This window comes from Vidua macroura, chromosome 2 (genome assembly GCF_024509145.1).
Source record: "Vidua macroura isolate BioBank_ID:100142 chromosome 2, ASM2450914v1, whole genome shotgun sequence".
Taxonomy (NCBI): Eukaryota; Metazoa; Chordata; class Aves; order Passeriformes; family Viduidae; genus Vidua; species Vidua macroura.
Genome location: NC_071572.1, coordinates 39,108,548 through 39,129,555, shown reverse-complemented (window position 1 = coordinate 39,129,555; position 21,008 = coordinate 39,108,548). Strand labels below are relative to the sequence as shown.

Sequence of the window (21,008 nt, the reverse complement as noted above, 5' to 3'; positions counted from 1 at the left end):
GAAAAAAAAATGGTTGAAAATATTTTTGTCAGATTATCTGGAAAAGAATGGAACCACATAAAGTCTGTCATCTGCAACCATGAATGAATTGTCCAGTGTTGGTAGTAACTGTCTAAAGATTGTATTTGGACAGTGCAGGTTTGCTTGTCTATTCCTGCCTGTTTGTTAGACCATACACAGTCCTTACAGACTCGAGCTGGCTGCCTGTCTGTGCAGTCATTTTCGGGAGTGCTTGGTGCTTTTTCTCCATTGCACTATTTTTGTAGACTTTATCTTTATGTCTGCATCTTGAAATCTCAAAGCTGTGTTGTCATTCAAAAGAAGACTTTTGAGGGTAGAAAACTTTGAGGGTAGAAATGGTTTTTATAGAGAGAACTATCTTCTTCGAAGTTGTGCTATAACAAACAATTAGCATACACTGGCAGAGAAGTAATTTTCTTGCAAAACAATTTTATTTAAGAACTAAGCAAAGAATTTTTAAGAAATTGAAATGTTCACATTAGTGGAATTTTGAAGGAAAGCTGCTCTACTTTTGTAAATGTCATGTAATAACATAATAAGTATGAATATTTTGTAAGGCACTTTTAGGTATTTAATTCTCGTAAAAGCATAAGATTATGCTTGCCATGATGGTAATGTTCAGATTTTATGGTGTAATTTTTGTTAATTACATGTACTGCTTTAGTACTTAGCCTTAGTGGTAAAACCCCTCTCACTGGGTACCTAGAAGTGGTTAAGGGGTGTATGTATGCATGTATATACGTACATACACGTGCATATATATTTTCTGTTGAGCATAAATGTATTGCACAGACATGAGGAAAATCTGTGTTTTAGGAAAACTGCTCTGGAATTTTGTCATCCTTAAGATATTTTGCATTCACTGACTACCTGTTTTTTCTGGTATTTTCTTTGGATTATTTGGCACTGTAGAACTTGCTTCATTTTATGTCTAAATTCCTCTAAGTCTAAACTACTTGTGAAAGGAGTGCTCTCCTGCCCCCTCTCATTCATTCACTGTATGGGATCTGATGGTCATGCAGCTGGGAGATGGTTTAACTTGCTGATCTGACAGAAGGTTAATTTCCCCTCCCCTCAGATTACTTTTCCACTGTGTCTGTTCAGTTCATTGATCTGTCTCAGCAGCACTGTAATTGCTGGAGCTGAGTGTGGAGGAGCATTTAGGGGTGGGATCATCCTTTGAGTGGCATTTTGTATATGCCTAAACTGAGGCTTATTGTGAAACTTGATGTAACTCTCAATATATGGTTTATTTTGGGCCTGAAGATAGTCCACACTGGGAAGAACATAACTCAATGTAGGTCTGCATCTTGCATTTGATGTAGGTCTGCATCTTCCAGCTACTGATCCAGAATATGTTGCATTTAGTTGATATCCACATTTCCCTTTTCACCTTTCTGTTAAATACTGTGAATTCACCTTGCTGTTGTTGTAAGCTACTCGACACTAGAACTGATTTTAGGAATCCCTGATCTTTGGATGCTGGAAGTAACTTCTGCAGTCCATCCATGTGTTGACATCTGAATGGCTGTGTACTGTGTTCATCTGTCTGAAAGGGGGACTCTATCCAAATTAGAGCTGAAAATGCTGAATAGGGGCATGTTACCAGTGCACATTATGTGTTACTTTGTACTGTGGCTGAGTTTAACCCACTTTTTCTGAATCCCAAGTGTCTTCTGGAATATCTAGCTTAATTAAAAACTAAATCTCTACAACATGAGGTTCTGTAGTTGACTGCCCTTCCTACCACGTGATACTGTTTCCTAGACCTGCTTAACTACCAGTTTTCCCATCTCCTACATGTCTTAACCCCTTTAGAAGGCAAAACAAAGAAGCATGCATGAAATGCATTCCTTGGTGGGTTTGTTTTTGGGAGAGGCAGGAAAAAGAAACAGCATGAGAAAGATCTGTCCTATTGCTTTGCTAATGTGAGTAGAAGCTGAGATTCCATTAGGGAAAGGCTGACATGTGGGTGCAGATGTGTTTGAAATGCAGGGAGGCTACTAAAAGCACTGTAGGGCATCACTATTTTGTTAACATCACAAAAAACTTAATTCTTTTTCTAAAACACTGAAAGTGCAGAATCGCATACACTGGAAAGATGAAACTTGAGCATCCTCACAGAGCATAGTGGACTGATCTAATAAATATGATGAATTGCTTAACTCACACAACAGATGGAGACTCTTTATTTGGTAAATACATTTATTGTCCTCCCAAATTGTTAGTGTATGCTCTGAACTAAAAATCCCCTGTTTATCCTGGAGACTTGCTGTAGATAATGTATTCCAAAGTAAAAATAGTCTGCAGACATACGAGTGCAGTTGCAAGCTTGCAGACTTTGTTCACAGGACTCCAGACATCAGCAAATGTTGTGTTGAGTGGCTGTGCTGCCTCCAATTTTCAGTTGAGCAGAGGAACTTGGTAGCTCTTCCACCAAGGGAAACACCAGTGGAAGGAGGCAAGGGGAGTGCTTTTCCCTCAAGATCGTTAATGTGTTTTGCTACTGATGCAGTAGCTTGAAATTAAAGATTGGGATGTTCTGGTTTTCCCCTCCTGATTGCTCTACTTCTGTTAATTCAGTCCATCCAAAGGTAGATTAGTGAACAAGGTGACTATTGACCTACTTATTCAGTTATTCTACCAAAGAAATGTGTTTTTCCTGGTTGGTGTTGAGTAAAACATGTTGGAGGTTGTGATACAAATTAACTATTTCATTCTGCTACATTTTCAATAGCAAACTCTTGTGCTGGTTGGAGTGTTCAACACAGTAAACACTTGCAATAAAATTCTGATGGAGAAATCTTCTTTCTCACCTTTGTTCTAGAAGGTGCTTCACTGAAGCTGTGTGTCAAACAATAAGCATATAGGAAAAGGTTTTTAGGAGCTCAGGCCATTTTGGAACTCATCTCTAGAGTCTTATCTGTAATGTCTTCAGGACTCAGGAGGCATTTTCTTGCTTGTCCCACAAGCAGAACACAGTTCGAGAGTATCACTCCATGGCAGCTTTAGCATGGTCTGGTTTTCACAGTAGGAGTGATCAGGCTCCTAGGTACAATGGAGAGTCCTTTCCTCTTTATGATGCAAGTAAAATTGTGTGTCTTTTTAGCAGCAAACAACATCCCAGAGCTTCATCCATGGAAGAAAGAATAGAGATTCACTTTTTCTTTTTTTAAGGTTACAAAAATAAATTCACAAGTATAAGCAAGAATGCAACAGATGAAAATCTTGATGTGTTGAAATGTGCTTTCTCTTGGTGCTGGTTAAAAATGCAGTCTTCCTCACCTGATTCATGTTGCCTGTCTTTTAGTGATTGTTCAGTTCAACCTGGATCCATTAATCTTAATTTTAGTTGGAAAATGGATTTTTGAGGCCCTTGTTTACTGAGGTTGTTTACCGTCTTCATTTTTTGACCAGCTGGCAAACTTGAAGGGCAAGACTAGGAAGTAAAGGAAAGGGTGTTATATTTTAAAATTTATTTTTCTCAGCTGGTGTCCATGAACCAGGGATCTAATCCTGCAGATGCTAATGGATGGGCTGTTTTGAGGGTCATTGTAGACTTGGAGGGGAATGTAAATAAATGCCCTTCACCAAAACGTATGCGGAGGCCACTGAATAATTGTTTTACAGAATCCTTGTATAACTATTTGTGGGCCATCAAATGACAATAGTTTAAAATAGTCTTGCAGATAAATCTATTTATGTTGACTCTGCAGGTTGACCTGTTTATTTGCATGAACGTTTTTTAGGTTTTTGGAATGCTGATTAAAATTAAATGTGGGAAATATAGGATAGTTATGGTATTTCTCTTTCACAGCTTTGTTTTTTGTGTGCTTTAGACATGTTTCCATTGTTTTGTTTTAGGGTCAAATGCTGTAATGGTGTGGCAGTATTTCTTTGCAGATAGCATTTTAAAGGCTATATGAATACTGCACACTGTGTGCTCATACTTACTGTATTACTGGTGTGTGTATTTTAATGTAAAGCTGCTAAAGACACTTAAGTCAGATGGAAGATGTGTTTTTTGGCAAAGCAGTGAATTTGAACCTCTTTTGCATCCGTTTGATTTTTTTTTTTTTTTTGAACTCAAGACTGTTCAATGCCACAGGCTTTTTGTTCTGTTTTGTCTGTCTCTTTTGGTGATGGTGCTGGCAAGATTTGAGGTGGTTGGTTTTTTTTAGCTAACTTACAAAGGATTTATTCATTAGCCCTATTTTATGGGTTGAGCTAATTGTGATTTGTCTTGCTGAGCGGTATTATGCAGTTTGGGCCAATTAAGTGAATCCACTTACACCAACGGATGTTGTTCCAATGTGTAATATTGATTTGAACTATAAAAGGAGAATGACTTGTTTGATTAGATTTCTTTGTCTGAACAATGCTCAATCTTATCTAGTGTACCAAACAAAAGTGTTCTCTTTGCTGAGGTTGTTTTAATTGCTTCTTAGGTTTGATTAGCACTGTATATGCAGCTATAACAGTTTCCCTATAAGTTCTGTAATAGCACAGAAGAATTAGGGGGAAAATGCAGCCTGCAACTCAGTATAACTGTCTCTGCTGTGTGAATATCAACTTGTGTTGAGACCTGGTGATGTGTAGGCTGACCTACTCTGAAAAACTGGGACACTGGGGAATCCCAGACATTTACCTCCTCAGAGATGGAGGAAAAGGGGAGTGAGTGTGTGTGTATGTGTTAATTAGACATTTACACTGAAGTAAATTACATCTGTCACATGATAAGCCTCAAACTGCTGAAGTATATGAAATCATCTGTGGAAACTATGCAGATGATATTAAACACTCCATTAGGAAATGCATGTAGATATATTTTTCTTTGTGGACAAAGTCAGTCTTTACTTTTTGGAGTTAGTAAATGAGAATGACTGATTGTGAAACAAACTGGGAAGAAAAGCACTTTTTGTCATGAACCAGATCCATGAGAAGGTAACAGACTTGAGCTACTGAATAATTATAATGCTAGAGATCTGTAAATTTTCTTGGTGTCTTTGGTTGTTTTATAGACTGTATATGCACTGAAAATGGTTTATTTCTTTGCCTTAAAATAATTTTTAATACATTCTATGTTCATACTGAGAACTTTTCTGTGTTTAAATGTTGAGAGAGGTGTATTTAAATGTAATTTGTTTAAAATGTAGATTCCAACTAGTGATCTGCAGTAGCTGATTGGCTCTGGAGGAGGTTACCTTGATACTGCTGTGTTAAACAGAATGCCTCTAGGAGACCTATGTATATTTTAGGCCTTTGATTTCTGGAAATTATTTGAGATACAGGTTTAGTTATGAGGATAATTCAGTAAATTCAGAGTATGGCTATGCAAGAGAGCATGCTACTGTCAAATGAACATGTGTCACTCTCCAGGATAAAGGAGCACTAACATAATTAAGGTAATTTGGGTATGTACTAGCTCTGATTCAGTGCAATCCTTCTAAATTGGGTTGTCTGCAAGATACTATTTTTGTGGTGTTCATATCCAAAACTTCGGGTTATGGACGTATTTGTCTTCTGGAATATGATGCCAACCCCTGGCACCAAACTTGGCTTATAAATCCTTCTGAAATATTGAAATGTAGAAGGATCACCAAACCCAGTTGCTGCTACTGTTATCACCTCTTACTGTACTCTGCACCCTGAGAGCTGCTGCAGCCTGGAGTGGTGCTTGAAACCAGTCCAGGCCGAGAATGACTGGCAAGTCATCCTCAAAGGACTCCTTGCTTTACTTGCCTATTTGCTGGAGAGGTGGTGAAGAAACATGAAGCTGTTCCTGTGTAAAGATGTGGCACTATTTGCTGATATAGGTGCCTTGCTGTGAAGGTGGCTCCTGGACCTAAACTAATTTTGTAGCCAGAGATCACTTCTATGCTGTTTGCTTCTGAAAGAATAAGCTTGATGTTGTGTAATAAGATAATTGTTCTACTTCAAATTATTTCCAGTTGACTTTGTATCTTAATCCAAAAGTAGTTACACCATTTAATAGTATTCATTCTAATGTTGTTCTGCTCGGACTCCTTGTTAAATCTAGAGTTTTATTATTAGTAGCTTATTTCTCATAGACACAGGAGTATGATGCGCTGGTTGGCTGTTTGTGATTGGTTTGGATTGCCAAAGGTGACTGTATTTAGTCTTTGTTTTTGAATTAAATTGAGGTTCTATAAGATGATGATTCAGTAGAGTTTGGTTTTGTGGTTTTTGAACTATAATCAGCCTGAACTAGACTACTTAAAGTGTAAAACTTTTACAGAAATTAAACTTCTTTTACACACACTGTCTTTCCATGATTTCCAGTTGTTTGTATTCTCTAACATAACAAGTCCTTGGTAGCTGCTTGAGACTTCTCTTTTGAGGCCCAGGTAGCCCAATATGATTAAAACCTGCAGTATAAACCATTAAGCACTTAGTTTCGACTGTTTTCCAGCCTTTGTTATCCATTGGTGCTTGAGATTGCAGGGTCAATTTAGATATTTATGAAGGAATTGCACTTTTTCAGGAACCTCCTGGGACTTGATTCTTTGTTTTTGTTGACATTGTTTTTTTTTTTTTGTGAACTAAAACAGAAAAGGGATGAATTACACTTCTGAGATTTTAACTGTTAGGGACAGGTTTTGAATACCTAGGATTGTGTGATTTAAGTCAAGTACTTAAGCAATCCTTGAATTTGAAAATCAATATATTTGAAATTTGTGGTGGTTGAGGAAGGGGAGTTGCTGGATTCTTTGTACTGTCTAGGAAGATTGCATTATAAGTTAGCTTCTGCAGAGGTAAAGGTTTAGGGAATTACTGTGTGAAGTAGGCAGCACTTGGTAGTAGGCTGAAAGTTTCAGTTGTCATGTAGACTCAAATGATGCCTTTTGTTATACTGTTTGCTAGTAAATGCATTTGTACTGTACTAAAAAATCTATGATGTATTTGTGTTGCAATATTTGTGATATTCTTAATGAACTACAGTGCAATGTCAAAGAAATCTAAATGCTAAGGGGAATTGTCATTATGAATTACTAAGTAGCAGATTTCCAGTTTGTGTGCTGGTTTACTCACAATAGATATGAACTCATAATAAAAGTAGATATGAGAAGCCCCCTAAATGCGGCTGGATCCTGAAAATCTTCCCAGCTGTCATTGGATCCTGAAAACCTGGAGGTTTTAACTAGTGGAGGTGGAATGGAGACCTCTTTTTTTGAGAGATTTGCCTGGTGCATTCAAGGCTGAACTGGCACTGAACTAGAGAAGGCATCAACAACATGCAGAGAGGTGAACAAGGAGAAACGGATTTACCAGGTTACAGGGTAATGTGGGAAAGGAAGAGTTGGAACTCCAGAGTTGAATAGCAATGAAACATTTCAGAAAGGAGTGGCAGAATATTGGGGAAAAGTGCACAAGACTGTTTATAGGTATAAAATCAATTGGTTTGCAGTATCTTCTATGGCTGCTTTTTGTGGGACTAGTGTTGGTTCTAGTGGGACTAGAGGGACTCTGTTGGTTTCTTAGTGCAGGAAGTGGGTGGGTGTGGGGTTTTCATCTTAATACCTAGAAATAGTTTACAATATTTAGTTCTTTTCTTTAAGGAAGCTTTTGGTTTTGTAGAACATACATTCTTAATTAAGCTTAAGCTTGAATGACTTTGTTTAGAATGTGTTAAACCACATTGGGATTCAGAACAACTTTAAGCATATAAACTGATCATGGAGATAAAGGTGCTGTTTCTTCAACTTAGTGCTGCAGGAAGGATGACACAGGCTGATCTTGATAGCATTTGATCAAAATAGATTACTTAGTTGCTAAGGTGTGTGTACTAGAAAGCACAAAAACCTGCTGCATGATTGTCTGTGCTACTGCTCTAAGATTTTTTTTTTCTTTGCTCTGTTTATATTGTGAGACCAATGCTGTAGTGTTAAAACAAAACAGTTGTAACTTTACAAAAGCAATATTTAAAATGTGAAATGTGTGGTGATTCCAGGAGGTTGTGTGAACTCTCATATACTTGAGACTATAGCAAATTCAGAAGCTATTTGAGATGCCTCCAGAAAGAAACATGGAATTAGGTGGCAAGTTAATATGCTTCTTGTTGGTAGGTTTAACATTTCCCAAGTTCACAAAAGGTCAATAAAACTGAATAAAAAATGAAAATGCTTAGTAAGTTGTTCTTTTCCTTTTTATACATTTTTAATATTTACCTGCTATTTATTTCTCATTGAATTGTTCAAAATATTGTCTCACTGCTGCTTGTTTGTAGATGTTTTTTGTTTTTTTCTGGTCTTGTTTCTTCTGAATGAGCCAATAGTGTATCCAGACTATGTAACTTCTAACTTGACACACTTGGCAGCCCTTATATTACTTGCAAATAAAATTCCTTTTCACAAGGAGCAAAATTTCCTGATAATAAACCAAAAATATTGTGCAGAATCACAGAATATACTGAGTTGGAAGGGACCCATAAGGATTATTGGAGTCCAGCTCTTAAGTGAATGACCCATACAGGGACCAAAACCACAAGCTAGGGGTGTTATTTGCACCATGCTCTGGCCAGCTGAACTAATCTCAGGGTGTTATATTTCTCAAATGTTAATACTAATTTTCTAAAAAAGCACTGATTTTAGACAATATATTTTCAGTATCGAATAGTTTTAAAAATTGGTAAGCATTGGAAATGTCAAATTGTCATTCTAAATAAATCTTACTGACAGCTAACAATCTTACATAGTTTAAACAATGGCATGCTTTCTTAAATACATACTGAAAGGGAGCTTACAAAAAGCAGAATGAGGAAAAACTGGTTGTTTGGTTTCATGGTTATATGTGTATCTTACTTGAAAGAAAAGTATTCTGAACTCTGAAAACATGTTAAAGGCCAATCTAATGAAACTTTTTAAACTTAAAGATAAGCATTCTTGTGAGATGTAAGAAGACTTCTAACTCCAAACCTAGCTATTTTAGTATTCTTGGTAAAATGTTGGAGATGTTTGTCCCTTTTTTGTTTGACTAAAAAATATTTGGCAAATGCATATAAATGAGGATACAATGGATTAGAAATCAAATGTGAGCCTGCTTAAATAATTCTCAAGATTATCTGGTTCACGTGTAGTGATATTGAACTCTTTAGTCATAGGCTTTAATTTGTGCATGGTGCTGACCTGATGCTGTGCAGGGACACTCATTGCATCCCTTCATTCAATTCACTCTAATTATCCCCAACTTCCTGGGGAGCCTGCTTAGAACTGGTCATGAATGTTTGTTATTAAGTATTAAGATATTAGACTACCCTGGTTACAAGTAACAAAGTAGTTTTTAGTCTGAATTTACATATAGATCATCAGTATAGAAAGTTGAAACTATATTTGTCTTGATTTTATTTAATCAAATTCAAAATAATGTATTAGAACATTAGAATAAAACATTTTGACAGTGACTTAAGCACAGAGTTAAATGAAATGAGATTTACTGTGCAAGTACTTGTATGCCAGTGTTGGTAATTTCAGTGTGTATTTTGGAGTGGCTGTGGTATGTAAATGATCTTTGACACAATCAGATTTGTGTGCATGTAACTGGGTGATGTTAATTATTTTTGCTGGGAGCATCTGTTAATGCAGAATATTGCCTCTTCAGGTTCACGTGAAAATGGCGGATGAAGCTGTCTGTGTTGGCCCAGCTCCCACCAGCAAAAGCTACCTCAACATGGATGCCATCATGGAAGTCATTAGGAAAACCAGGGCCCAAGCTGTGAGTCTGAATGTGTCTATCTGCTGCAGCTGTTTCATATATACAAAGCAGAAAAACCAGAGTTTGTATTTCTTTTTTTTTTTTTAAAGGTGTGTTGGGGGGGAGTGATTGAATATGCTGTTCCAGTTAGTTCATGTCACATGAGTTAAATGTGTCTGAAATCGCTACTGGAAATCAAAGGCTTTGTAGCATCTGGCAGCACTGGTCGCTGATCCTGCAGGTGGCTGCTGGATTCAGCTTTCACACCAGGGAGCAGCTTCAGTTCATTTCCAAATTTGTGGGGGGAAAAAAAAATCCCAATTAGTTTTGAGTGCTAACCCTTTATATGCCATAATGGCTTTTTTTGAATGTTTTACAAAGTGTGTCCAGAAAGGCTTTTGCTTAAACTTCACTTGAATCACTTCCTATATTCTATAAATGTTACTTGCAGGAAGGTAAATGGTGCATCCCATAATTGCTTTTGTTTCAGAAGGTTTACAAAATGCACATTAGCTTATTTGTGTAAATGTGGGCATGTCTGCCTTTTTCCCCTCCAAGTTAGCCAGAGATTCAAAGCTTAATAGGAATCAGTAGGAAAAACTAATATGTAGTCATGTTCACATTCCTAATGTTCTTTGTTCTGTCACTGAAGTAAATGTATTATTCAGAGCCACTGTACACAGAGCATTTATTAAAATGAAATTTGATGTGTATATATCAGCAACACTAACTACCCTTGAACAGTTGGATCAGCACTCTAATTTCTTTCTAACACGATGTTTTGGTACAGTGCCTTTAGGGGCCAGAAGCCAAACCAGTATTTTCTTCCCTTTGCGTTTCCTGAATATGAAACCCAGTTATTGGCTCTTTAAAAGAGGTGAATAAAATGGCTTATGCCTTATATGTCAGAGTATATTAGATCAAGAATCTTGTGACTTGAAAAAGGAAAGTGGAAACTTTCTCATGCTCCTCTCAAGTCATTAGGCTGAATGTATATTGGGGTGTGAGTAGCAAATGAGGCGCACAAGATACTTGACTTGGACTAATGAAGACAGTATATTGTGCTCTCTAACCAGGGTCACTACTGTGACTGTGAACCTGTGCATCATTGTTGTGGTTAGTGCTGGAAATACTTTGGGATACAGAGTACCTTACAGTGGTTACTGAGGAGAGCGTGGATGAGCATTTTTGAGGAAATCTGCAATGGGGCTGAAAAGAGCAAAAGGCAAATCACCAAAGGGAATGTCCATTTCCTCTGCAAACAGCTCCGTTTGCTCTGCAAGCAACCCTGTTCTCCCTAGTTAAATAAGGAAAGTTTGTTTCAGAAATGAAAGCTCAACAACTTGAGTTAGGACAGAAAAATTGGTGTGTTAAGAGAGTTTCTTAAGGTATTCAACCTATTTAAATGCTTAGTGATCTACTTCACCATCACCAGTATCTGAAAATATGCTAGTGACTTTGGTGTCTGGTTTCAGAACTTGATCAGCTTGAATTTTTTCTTTTGTCTTCCAAGGTACACCCAGGATATGGATTTCTTTCAGAAAATAAAGAATTTGCTAGACGTTTGGTAAGTTATTTTTATCTGTTTGTGACTGATGCACTAGATGGCACATATTCGTTTCAAGGTATCTAAGGAATCAAGCTACCAACTCAAGGCAAATCTAAAAGATACTTGAATGTAGGGGATTTCAGTATGCTTTCAGTACATGTGAATTCCTTGCATTTTGAGGATGTAATTGCAGGCTGAGTTTTCTTTTGGGAGAAGTCTGTTTGTAAGAACTTTACCCAGTATGTAAAAACCTTTCAGGATTTTCGCTTATGCCTGGACTGTTTATGAGGCTGCTCTGTAAAACTGGGTCACTGAAATGATCTAGGTTAAAAGTATCTGGCTTTAAGTGATCATCTTGGTGATTTGTAGCACAGCTGGTGAACAGCTGTATCAGCAGCCCTGAGAAGGTGCTGAACTGCACTTTGGGATGGGAATACGAAAGCTGTTTAAAAATTGGCTTCTCTGCTGGTGGTATTGTACTGTGGAGCTACATTCTCTGAAAGGACCAAAGAGTCAAGAGGGTGCTGTTTTCACTTTGTCTGAATTTATAAAATTACTGTTCAAAACCTCTTTACTTCAGTAAGGTTTTTGTATATCATGAACTGATTATATGGTCTGATGTTATTTTTTTTCCAAAAGCTTTCATGCAGCTGCTTAAAAGTGTGGGGAGTGCTAGGAGGAAGTTGCATGAACAAGGATTGAACAAAGTCCTCGGTGGATGCTGTATGTGTAGTCCCTGCAGATCATGTGTTATTGTCTACTGGTTTTGCTCAGAATAAGGACAAGCACATACTACATTGAAGTTCAAAGTAAAAAGCCATTGTAGCTACCAACTTTGTTATGGGGTAAATGAACCATGTAGCTGAAGAAATACCTTGTTTTACAGGCAGCAAGAGGAAATTGTTTCTGCTTTTGAGAAAAATCTGCACCTTTTTGATTCAGGATAAAAAACTTAGATGAAGCATGTGATTCTTAAATGGTGCTTCTTTTGTCCTTAGCATTTGTGGAACAGGTATTCCACATACCTTCCTTGACTCTGCTCCTTTAGGTTTAAGTTCTAGTTGTAATATAGACCCTTACTATTTAGTTGATTATTTGGTGTTAGAGAATGCCACCTGCTTATTAAGGAGACTATTTGAGAATGAAATCTAAAAATTTCATACTTGAGTTGCTGTGATTTCTTTTTTTTTTAAGCTCCCAGACAAGAACAAGTGCAGGTTCTGTGGGATGCTGAGTACACCCTGCTGGGTGCCGGTGATGTTAAAGTTGAAAGGAATTCTAAACACTTGGTGTTTGCCAGGATTTACCAAATCTGGGGTAATCTCTTACATGTTATTTTCATGCAGTTTAGCAGCTTTCTTTTATCACTGTTCTGCTTCGTGTACCAGAGGTTCTTTTTACAGGGAAGATTTCTGGCTTAATTTATAACAAACTCTGTTCTCAGTGGATTAGACGAGCGGGATAACTGGCTTTAGTAGGCAGTTCCTGGTTTTTTAGTAACAAAAAAAAAAAAATAATGAAATTGAAGTGTTCACTTATGCTATTTTGCTTTGTTTTGCTGCTGAGCTTGGAAATTTGGTAGCTATTACTCTGAATGAGACACATTCTGCAGTGGTGTGGTTGTTATTAACAATAAAACGTAAATAGTGTGGTAATGTTAGTTACAATGTTGGTAATGTGACAGTCAGGAACAATTTTTTTTTTGCAGGATTAAGCAGAAATGGAGAAAGTACAAACATTCTTGTACATCCTCTCCACCCTCCTATTTCTCATCTTTTCACTCAGATCCTAGGAAAGTTTCTGATCAATTTCCTGAAATAATGTGGTGACTAAAAACATGTTTGAGTTTTTGGTTGGTGCTGCAGTCTCAGAATAGCTTTAATTATGTTTCAGAAACCTGGTGTGTTCAGTTCTCTAAAAATATAATAAAACAAGGTAATGTAATTTTGCTTTCTGAAATGCACTATTTAAAGGCTCAATTAAGACATAATCATGCTTCCCTTGATGTCAGTGGCTCTAGAAGATCAAACCCCTAGTGAGAACTGGTGAAATGATCTATCTTTTTATCCCTAGGGCAGCTTATATTTTTTTCAAGACACTGTGATTAATATAGTTAGGAGGAAAACTTGCCTGCTGTTTCTTTTCTTTATTGAAGACTGTAACTGTTATGTTAAACTGTTATGAAGTTGCAGAAGACATTTTTCTTCTGTTTTTTTTTCTTTCTATCCTGTTCTTTCTATATACACACTATTTTGTTCTTTTGCACTGAAAGTAGTGATGGAACTTATGAAACTTGGGCTTATTTCCTAGTATGCATCTGTACTTTTAAAACAAACTTCTTAAATTGGGAAACTGAGAAGGACATTAAACTTTTTAAACTTGCCAGTCTATCTGTAAGAACAGTAATGAGTTCAAAGCAAAGCTTTGTCTTCAATTAACGCATGGAGGGTCAGTTCACATGTAATCTCACTGTGTGTGATTAGAACAAAAGCATGTCTTTTTGTTCATTATTGTCTGAATGACTCATGGAGTAGGATACAGCTGTAGACAGTACTTTTGAAGAATTTGGTAGATACTTAGAGTATTGAAAATTGATGATCTTTATTTTTTTTCCAGAAACTTAATTTTGTTCTCCATTAAAATGGGCAAGGGAGACACAATAAATGATCCTTTGTTTCCAAAACAAAATTTCCAAAAAACAATCAGTGGGTGAATATCTGGCATATTGTTCATTGTGATTCAGTAAACAAATTGGTGCATTCAGTCCTGTCTTTGTGTATCTACTTGTTTGTTGTTGGCTGATAGAAAAGAGATCCATAGCATTTATAGTGAGTGAGTCTGTCTAAGGTTTTATAAATATTAAGGTCTATTTCTTAGAGACTGGTATTTGAACATGGAATCTTTTGATGATTTTATGATAATGCTGATAATATTATATAGAATAACAAAATATGGGTTTATGTAAGTGGATGTATTTCCTTAGAATCAGCAAATAAGTTGGTACTTTTAGTTTATGCATTTGAATATATTTTCAATATATTTTCAAAGAATAATTGCATAATATTCAGTATTGTCATAAATGTTAAGGTGAAGTTAAAATCTATTCTTGCATTAAAAAGAAAATTGCTAGCATCCTTTGCCAGATGCTGTGCAGAATTGCAAGAGCAGTTTGTTCCTGTCCTGCTTTAGAAGTTTGCTAGTGACCTCTGTGTTTAGGTTAGCTTGCTTAATGTTTCCTATTTTTTAAAATTAATACAGACCTTTTCTGAGAAGCTCTGTCACCTCTGTTACCTAAAGCAGGTCTTTGGACTTTGGGAAGGAGATAGGCCTGAGACTAAGATGAGCCTTTTGGTTGACCTGTAATTGAAAGATACACTTTTCTGAATTTGCCATTTTTCTTTCCTTGCTTGCAGACCTCCAGAGCAGCTGTTTTGGTGGGGGGATGGGAGCACTGAGTTGGGTCTCTTAATATGCTGAGTAGTTTTGGGAGGATTGGCCCATGGTCCCGGTGACTCTGTTGTGGTTTTGGTTGGTTTTTTTTTTTTTGGTGTGTGGTTTGTTTGTTTGTGTTTTTTTTGGGGTCTGTGTGAAAAAAAAATGAGAAGAAAGCAAGTGTGTGATTGGTTTGCACAGTCATTATTCCAGAGTCAGTGTGGCTGCTTATCTATCTGATGTTAACAGCAAGTAGGAGTCTTACTCCTGCAGTTGAGGTTATGATCCTTTCCTGCTTCTTGGAAAGGAGCATAACCTTGATGCATGGTGACTCTGTGTTGCAGTTAGTCATAATGGAATCAATTTTCTTCTTAATTTAAAGAAACACAAATGAACTTCCACTGTACTGACTGCCATGAAAGTCCCTTGTGATGCTACTGTTAAAAACGAAATAAACAAAAAATCAGCCGAATTATTATTTTGCAAACCTAGTATGAAAAATATCAGTTTGCAAGATTATAAATTTTCAGTGTATTTTGATGTCTTGTATGTATGTGATAGAATTTGTGCTTTCATTAAAGGTTGTGGATTGTGGTGTATTTCCTCCAAGAAAATTATTTGATATGTGCATAAAATTATCTGAAAACGATAGCAGTTAGTTACAAAAGCAGCCTTTATCTGGAATATTCTTTTCTGAATGCAGCCTTGACAGTATTCTGATGCTCTGTTGACACAAAAATAGCCAGCCACTACCTTCTGCCAAAATCCACTCCCTGGGATAGAAGCCATAATAAACATGGTGAGAAAAAAACATTCAATTTTGGAATAAGATATAAATCTTTTTGGAGTTTCTAGTGAAACCTGGTTGTATACATCTTTTGTGCCTTTTTAACAGCTACTGTTTGACGTGACTGGGGGAGAACAAAGCATCCAGTGCTATTTTTCTTTACCTTTGAAGCTAGATTAACATTCTTGGTGGAATTAAAAATCCCAACAATGTATTGTCTGAAATAAATGGGCAAACAATGTATATGGAAATGGTTGATCCCATGTTTGTAAATGGCTCCTAAGTTTGAGAAGGAAAAGGTAAACCAAAGAACAGCATGTCACCCTCTGTCTGACCTGTGAAGAGCTTTGTGCAGGTAGATCTACAGACCTATGCACAGCTAATTATTGGATTCTCACAATTTAAAATGTAAACTTACTGGTAGGAGTGTTTCTTTACCATTGTTGTGCATGGCTTTATTACTTGTAAGCAAATTGTGAGGTTCCTTCATTGTGGTTCAGTGGATGTTACATTTTTGAGAAACATTTGGTATGATTCTCATGCTGTTCCCACATGCATTAGCTTTTTACCTGACAACTCTTGTGACTGGTTAGCATTTGTGCTTCCCAAATTGTGAAAAGGTGGTCCAAAGAAGGCAGTGGAAGTTGGTATCAAGAAGCTGCTTATGGCAGAGATTGTATACTTCAAGGAGTGGGGAAAACAGAGCTTTTAATGTATGTTCTGTACTCTGCAGGCCAGAGTTTCATTGCCTACCAAAGCCAGCAGTGTGTTTGCTACCAGTGCCTGTGGTGGCTTAAGGTGCTTTGTCTATTGGAGTCTGGAGGTTTTGTCTGTACAGGGTAATAAAGGTTAGGCAATGTACTGGCCTAAGTGAACAGGTCACCACTTTGCTGCCCAGAAGAGCTCTGCCTGTGAACCTATAATTTTGATGTTTATTTTATTTTGAGTCAGAATACTTGTGAGTGTTACTTTTATTCTTGTATTTAATTCTGAGCAAACCTTCTTTCATAGAAAAAGAATCTAAATCCGCTGTATCTGGTTGGGTGAAATCCATGGGAGAAATAAATAGTGTGTGTATTAAATCATGGGCAGTGTTTGTCAGACATTACTAGTCCATATGAGCTAGAAAAATGAAATGGAGTCATCTGAACTGTCTGCTTAGCACTTACTAGGGTGGAAGTAGGAAGGCTGTGTTACTCTTTTACTGTAGAAAACTTCAAATACCTTTGCTAAAAGCCTTTGGTGGCTTATGGTACATCATCAGTGTCCTGTTTAAGATTGCTATGCAACAAAACAAATTGATGCCAGTTCTACCCTGTTGCAAATTTCATATAAGTATCTTGAACTGCTGTATATAGCTAGAGCATTTCTTTCAAGGGCAGGTGTATGCCTAAACTTAAGTCTCAGGATGCATTTCTATGGGTCTTGTGGGTACATGTGTATAACCTATATGCATGTATTTAATAATGCAGGGTAGTGTTTTGTCAAAGATTCATGTAATTTGACAAAAGTACTCTCCTCCCTTTTGATTCTTTTGTCTAGACTTCATAATATTAATATTTTTTCTCTTAATCTCTTTTGTGATTAGGCAGCTTCCTATGCCATGGCAGTCTTGACCTATTTTTTTTAACTTGTGTTTTTTAAAGCTATGTCTTTTCTTCAAGTGGCTTAGTTTGAAAGCTTTAACATGTGCAACTGTCCTTAGGAAAAATGCAAGCACAAAACCTTTTGATTTGAATAGTAGTGCCTAACAACTTGAGACTCTAGGTGGATGAACTGTGGACTTGCATGTCTTCTGGACCAATGTTTTACTGCTGTGCATGTGATTAAAGAAGATATTAGAGATATTTTTGCCTATATGGGCTATTGTAAGTAATTTAACGTTTCTCATGAGATGCCTTTCAACAGCAGTACTTTGGCATGCTTATTTGGGTGTGTAGTTCTGCAGATGAATGGATATATGGACTCCTGATTTATAAAAATTCATTATTTCCTGATGTGCAGTGTCACTGCAATAGTACTTAGTTCCAGACTTACAGGAATCCTTCCTGTTTTTCAAAAATACTTTGTTCTGTCCTCTTTTTTTCACTGTTGCTGTCTGGTTGTGAGAATGAAAATATGTTTCCACAACTGCAATTATATTAACTGTGTGTACTTGTGTTTTTCCTCATTGCAATAATAGAAGACATGCAAATGAAATGCTATGTAATCTTCTTCTTACACAGGTAATATTATTTCCTTTCACTTTTTTGCCTCTTTACTATTGAGCAGAAAAGCTTGTCTGGTTATGATAAATTCTGACCATTTTGATCTATGGTGATTTGTTAATTTGTCCTGCTCTGTAAAATTGATATAAGCTTGTGTGATAACCTTGAAAATGTGATGTCTTTCTCTGTTTCTAAAATCAGTTTTAAATGTCCCATTAATAACAGTGGAGTTGGATTTAACATGAATAATTAAGAGATATGTCTTTGAAATAAGAACGTCTGTTGCTCTGTGGATTCTAATTCACTTTTGTGGCAAGGCAGATGAAGCTTCAGCTTGGAATTCAACAATGTTTCCTTAATAATTGCTTCTGTTTTCTGCCTGCATTTTAAGAAGATATGTATTTTATAGTGATTGATGATCTGTGTTCAGTACATCTACATTACAGATTGAATACTTGAGTTTATATGTATTCTGTATAAAATATGCATATCAAGAAAATTAATTCTGACTTTAAAGAAGAATGCAACTTAGTAAAGGGTTTTTTTTTGTGCATTCTTACAGTTGAAATACATTGAAGCAATAATGTGTGTGGTAGAATTATTTTCTGTATCACAATATGACTTTTCTGTTCTCTACTGTTGCTGAAAACTAATTGCAACAGGACCAAAATCAGTCTACTGAACATATACTTTATGAGCTAAGATGTCTTACTGCAGGATGCTGTATTTTTGTACACAAGGGCTTTTGTTATTGACAGTGGTGTGTTACATGGGGAAAGATATGAACATGCTATGTCTGTTTCATCCCAAGGCTAGGAGGTGGTTACTTTTGTGGGGAGTTTTTAAATTTAATACTTGAAGCTTGTTTAGCTTGGGTTGACTGGCTGAAAAGCAGCTCTGAGAAGGAGGTCCTGGTGGACAGCAAGCTGTCTGAGCCAGCACTGCCCTTGCAGCCAAGAGGATCAATGGTATCCTGGGGTGCATCAGGAAGAGCATGGACAGCAGGATGAGGGAGGTGATCCTGCTCCTCTGCTCAGCCCTGGTGTGGTCACATCTGGAGTGCTGGGTCCAATTCTGGGCTCCTCAGCACAAGAGAGATAGGAAGTCCTGGAGTGGGTCCAGTGGAGAGTGACAAAGATGATCAAGGGACTGGAACATCTCTCTGGGAGCTGTTCAGCCTTGGGAAGAGATGACTGAGAGGAGACCTCATCAATGTCTGTAATCCCATCAGTATCTGAAGGGAGGGTGCCAAGAGAATGGAGCCAGGTTCTTGGTGGTACAAGAAGTAGGACAAGAGGAAATGGGCTGAAACTGATGGATGGGAAGTTTTATGTGAACATGAAGATGATCTTTACTGTCAGGGTGATTGAGTACTGGTGAAGGTTGCTGAGAGAAGTGGAGTCTTCTTCCCTGCAGATATTCAAAGACTGTGTGGAAGTAATCCTGAGTAATATGCTCTAGGAGTCCCTTCTTGAGCAAGGAGGTCGCACTAGTGTCGGGGTTTGCTTGCTTGCAATCACCCCGAAATCGTAAAAGTCCTTGTTCCCCTAGCCCGGCAGCTGAAGAGGAGGTCTGGAACGCGTGAAGTTGAGTTTTCAAGGTTGTTTATTTTTTCTTATCTAAAACTTTCTCTCTCTGACCTGCCGAGGTCCGCCTAGTACAGAAGCCGTAGCAGTCGCTCCTTCGCCTTGGGCGACTCCCACATTATATACTCAAAATTACGTGTTGCATGTTTACAGATTTGTGCCAATGCCCACCACCTATGTTAGACAGTGAATCTCTACCTTAAACCAATAGAAAATTGTTACCATCACACCAAGACATGGAGGAAGAGAAGGAGGAGAAAAAGGCTAGGACATGCCCAGATTCCTCCATCTTGTACCCCTGAATCACATTTTAAAAACCCCAAAATTCTACTTTTCCACCCGGTGTCAATTCACCTATTACACTACTCAAACCCTTTTGGTTTGTAATTCCTCATATAGAGTTGGCAGCCTCTCCCATGGGCTAAAATTGAAGCCACAGGTGTTTTTGACTTCTTGCCAAGGTCCCCGAGCCCCCTGCTAGGGTCTCGAGACAGCCAGGACAGCCAGAGGAATGTCCTGGACTCCAGCACACTCAAGACCTCCAGTGGTCCCCTTCCTAGCTCAGTCTTCTGTGTTTGTTGTGGTGGTAGAATGTGTTTGTGTCTTTTGGTTTAGTGACTTAAAAGTGACAACACCCTGCTGAGTCTTCATTCCTAATTCACGCCCTATAGTTGGCTCTTCCTGATTTCAATTTTAGTGGATTCTGAAATTTTAGTGACTTCTACACTAGCTGTGGAAAAGGATGCTAGCTGAAAGGTTTTTAGTTAACGTGTTTCTAAAGATGACCTATTATCCTGGACTGGGCAAATTTTTTTTGTGGGGGACTTGTTTTTCATAGTACATATTTGATTGTAATCTTCAGGAACTATTTTCTTGAAATTAGCAATTAACATCATGTTGAATGATTAGAACTTAGTTTTATAAACATTATTTATTTTATACATCTGTTTGGTTTCTTTTATATTTTTGTATTTGTCTTGATTAAAACTTTTGTATAGGTGCTTAATATCTGTACAGTATGTAATGTTGGTGCTGAACTGTAAAGTTTTCAAATATTTTGAATATTTTCTACAGCTACGAGACTTAACCTACTTCTTTGTTTAGTATACTATAGGATTCCCTTGTGGATTCCCTTGTTCCAGTATTGCTTCCTGGGCAGGAGACTGTCATGTAACCTCTCTGGGCTGGTTATTCTCTGTGGTGTGAGAACTACTCCAGTTACCTCTGCATGTTGAGAGAATCACTGCTAATATGCCAGATGCAGTTGGTTGCTGAAAGTGAATTAAGACACTGTATTCAGGCATGTCAGTGTTAAATCAGGTTTTTCAGTCTTTAACCTGTTTAATGACACTTTAACTTCTTAGTCATTCAGTTACTATCCTCTAGATTGTTACAATATCTTCCAGCTGGTTGCACATTTTTATTGTATGGCTGTGGAATGCATAATTCAGTTGGACCTGGTTTCTACTTTAGCTATCAAATACAGTCTTTATTTCACAGAATGGTTGAGACTCTGGGGATCAGCTGGTTGAACCCCTCTGCTCAAGTAGGAATACTCAGAGCTGGTTGGCAGGACCATGTCTTGTGGGCTTTTGACTGTCCAAGGGTGGAGACTCTACAACTTCTCTGGGCAACCTGTGCCAGTGTTTGGCCACCCTCACAGTCAAAAAAAAAAGTTTCCAGATAGTCAGAGGGAACTTCCAGTGTTTCAGCTT

At 37.4% G+C, this 21,008-nt stretch overlaps 1 protein-coding gene across 2 annotated transcripts in view; it reads left to right on the top strand.

The window, feature by feature from the left end:
- PCCA (propionyl-CoA carboxylase subunit alpha) overlaps positions 1 to 21,008 on the top strand; it is a 272,572-nt gene that overhangs the window by 30,043 nt on the left and 221,521 nt on the right. For both annotated transcript variants that reach the window (XR_008441592.1, XM_054004588.1), the window contains exons 5-6: positions 9,640 to 9,753; positions 11,246 to 11,299. Coding sequence is in view for 1 of the 2 variants with exons in the window: in XM_054004588.1 (XP_053860563.1) it covers positions 9,640 to 9,753; positions 11,246 to 11,299 (168 nt within the window). In the remaining variant the exon portion in view is untranslated. The remainder of the gene's footprint in view (positions 1 to 9,639; positions 9,754 to 11,245; positions 11,300 to 21,008) is intronic.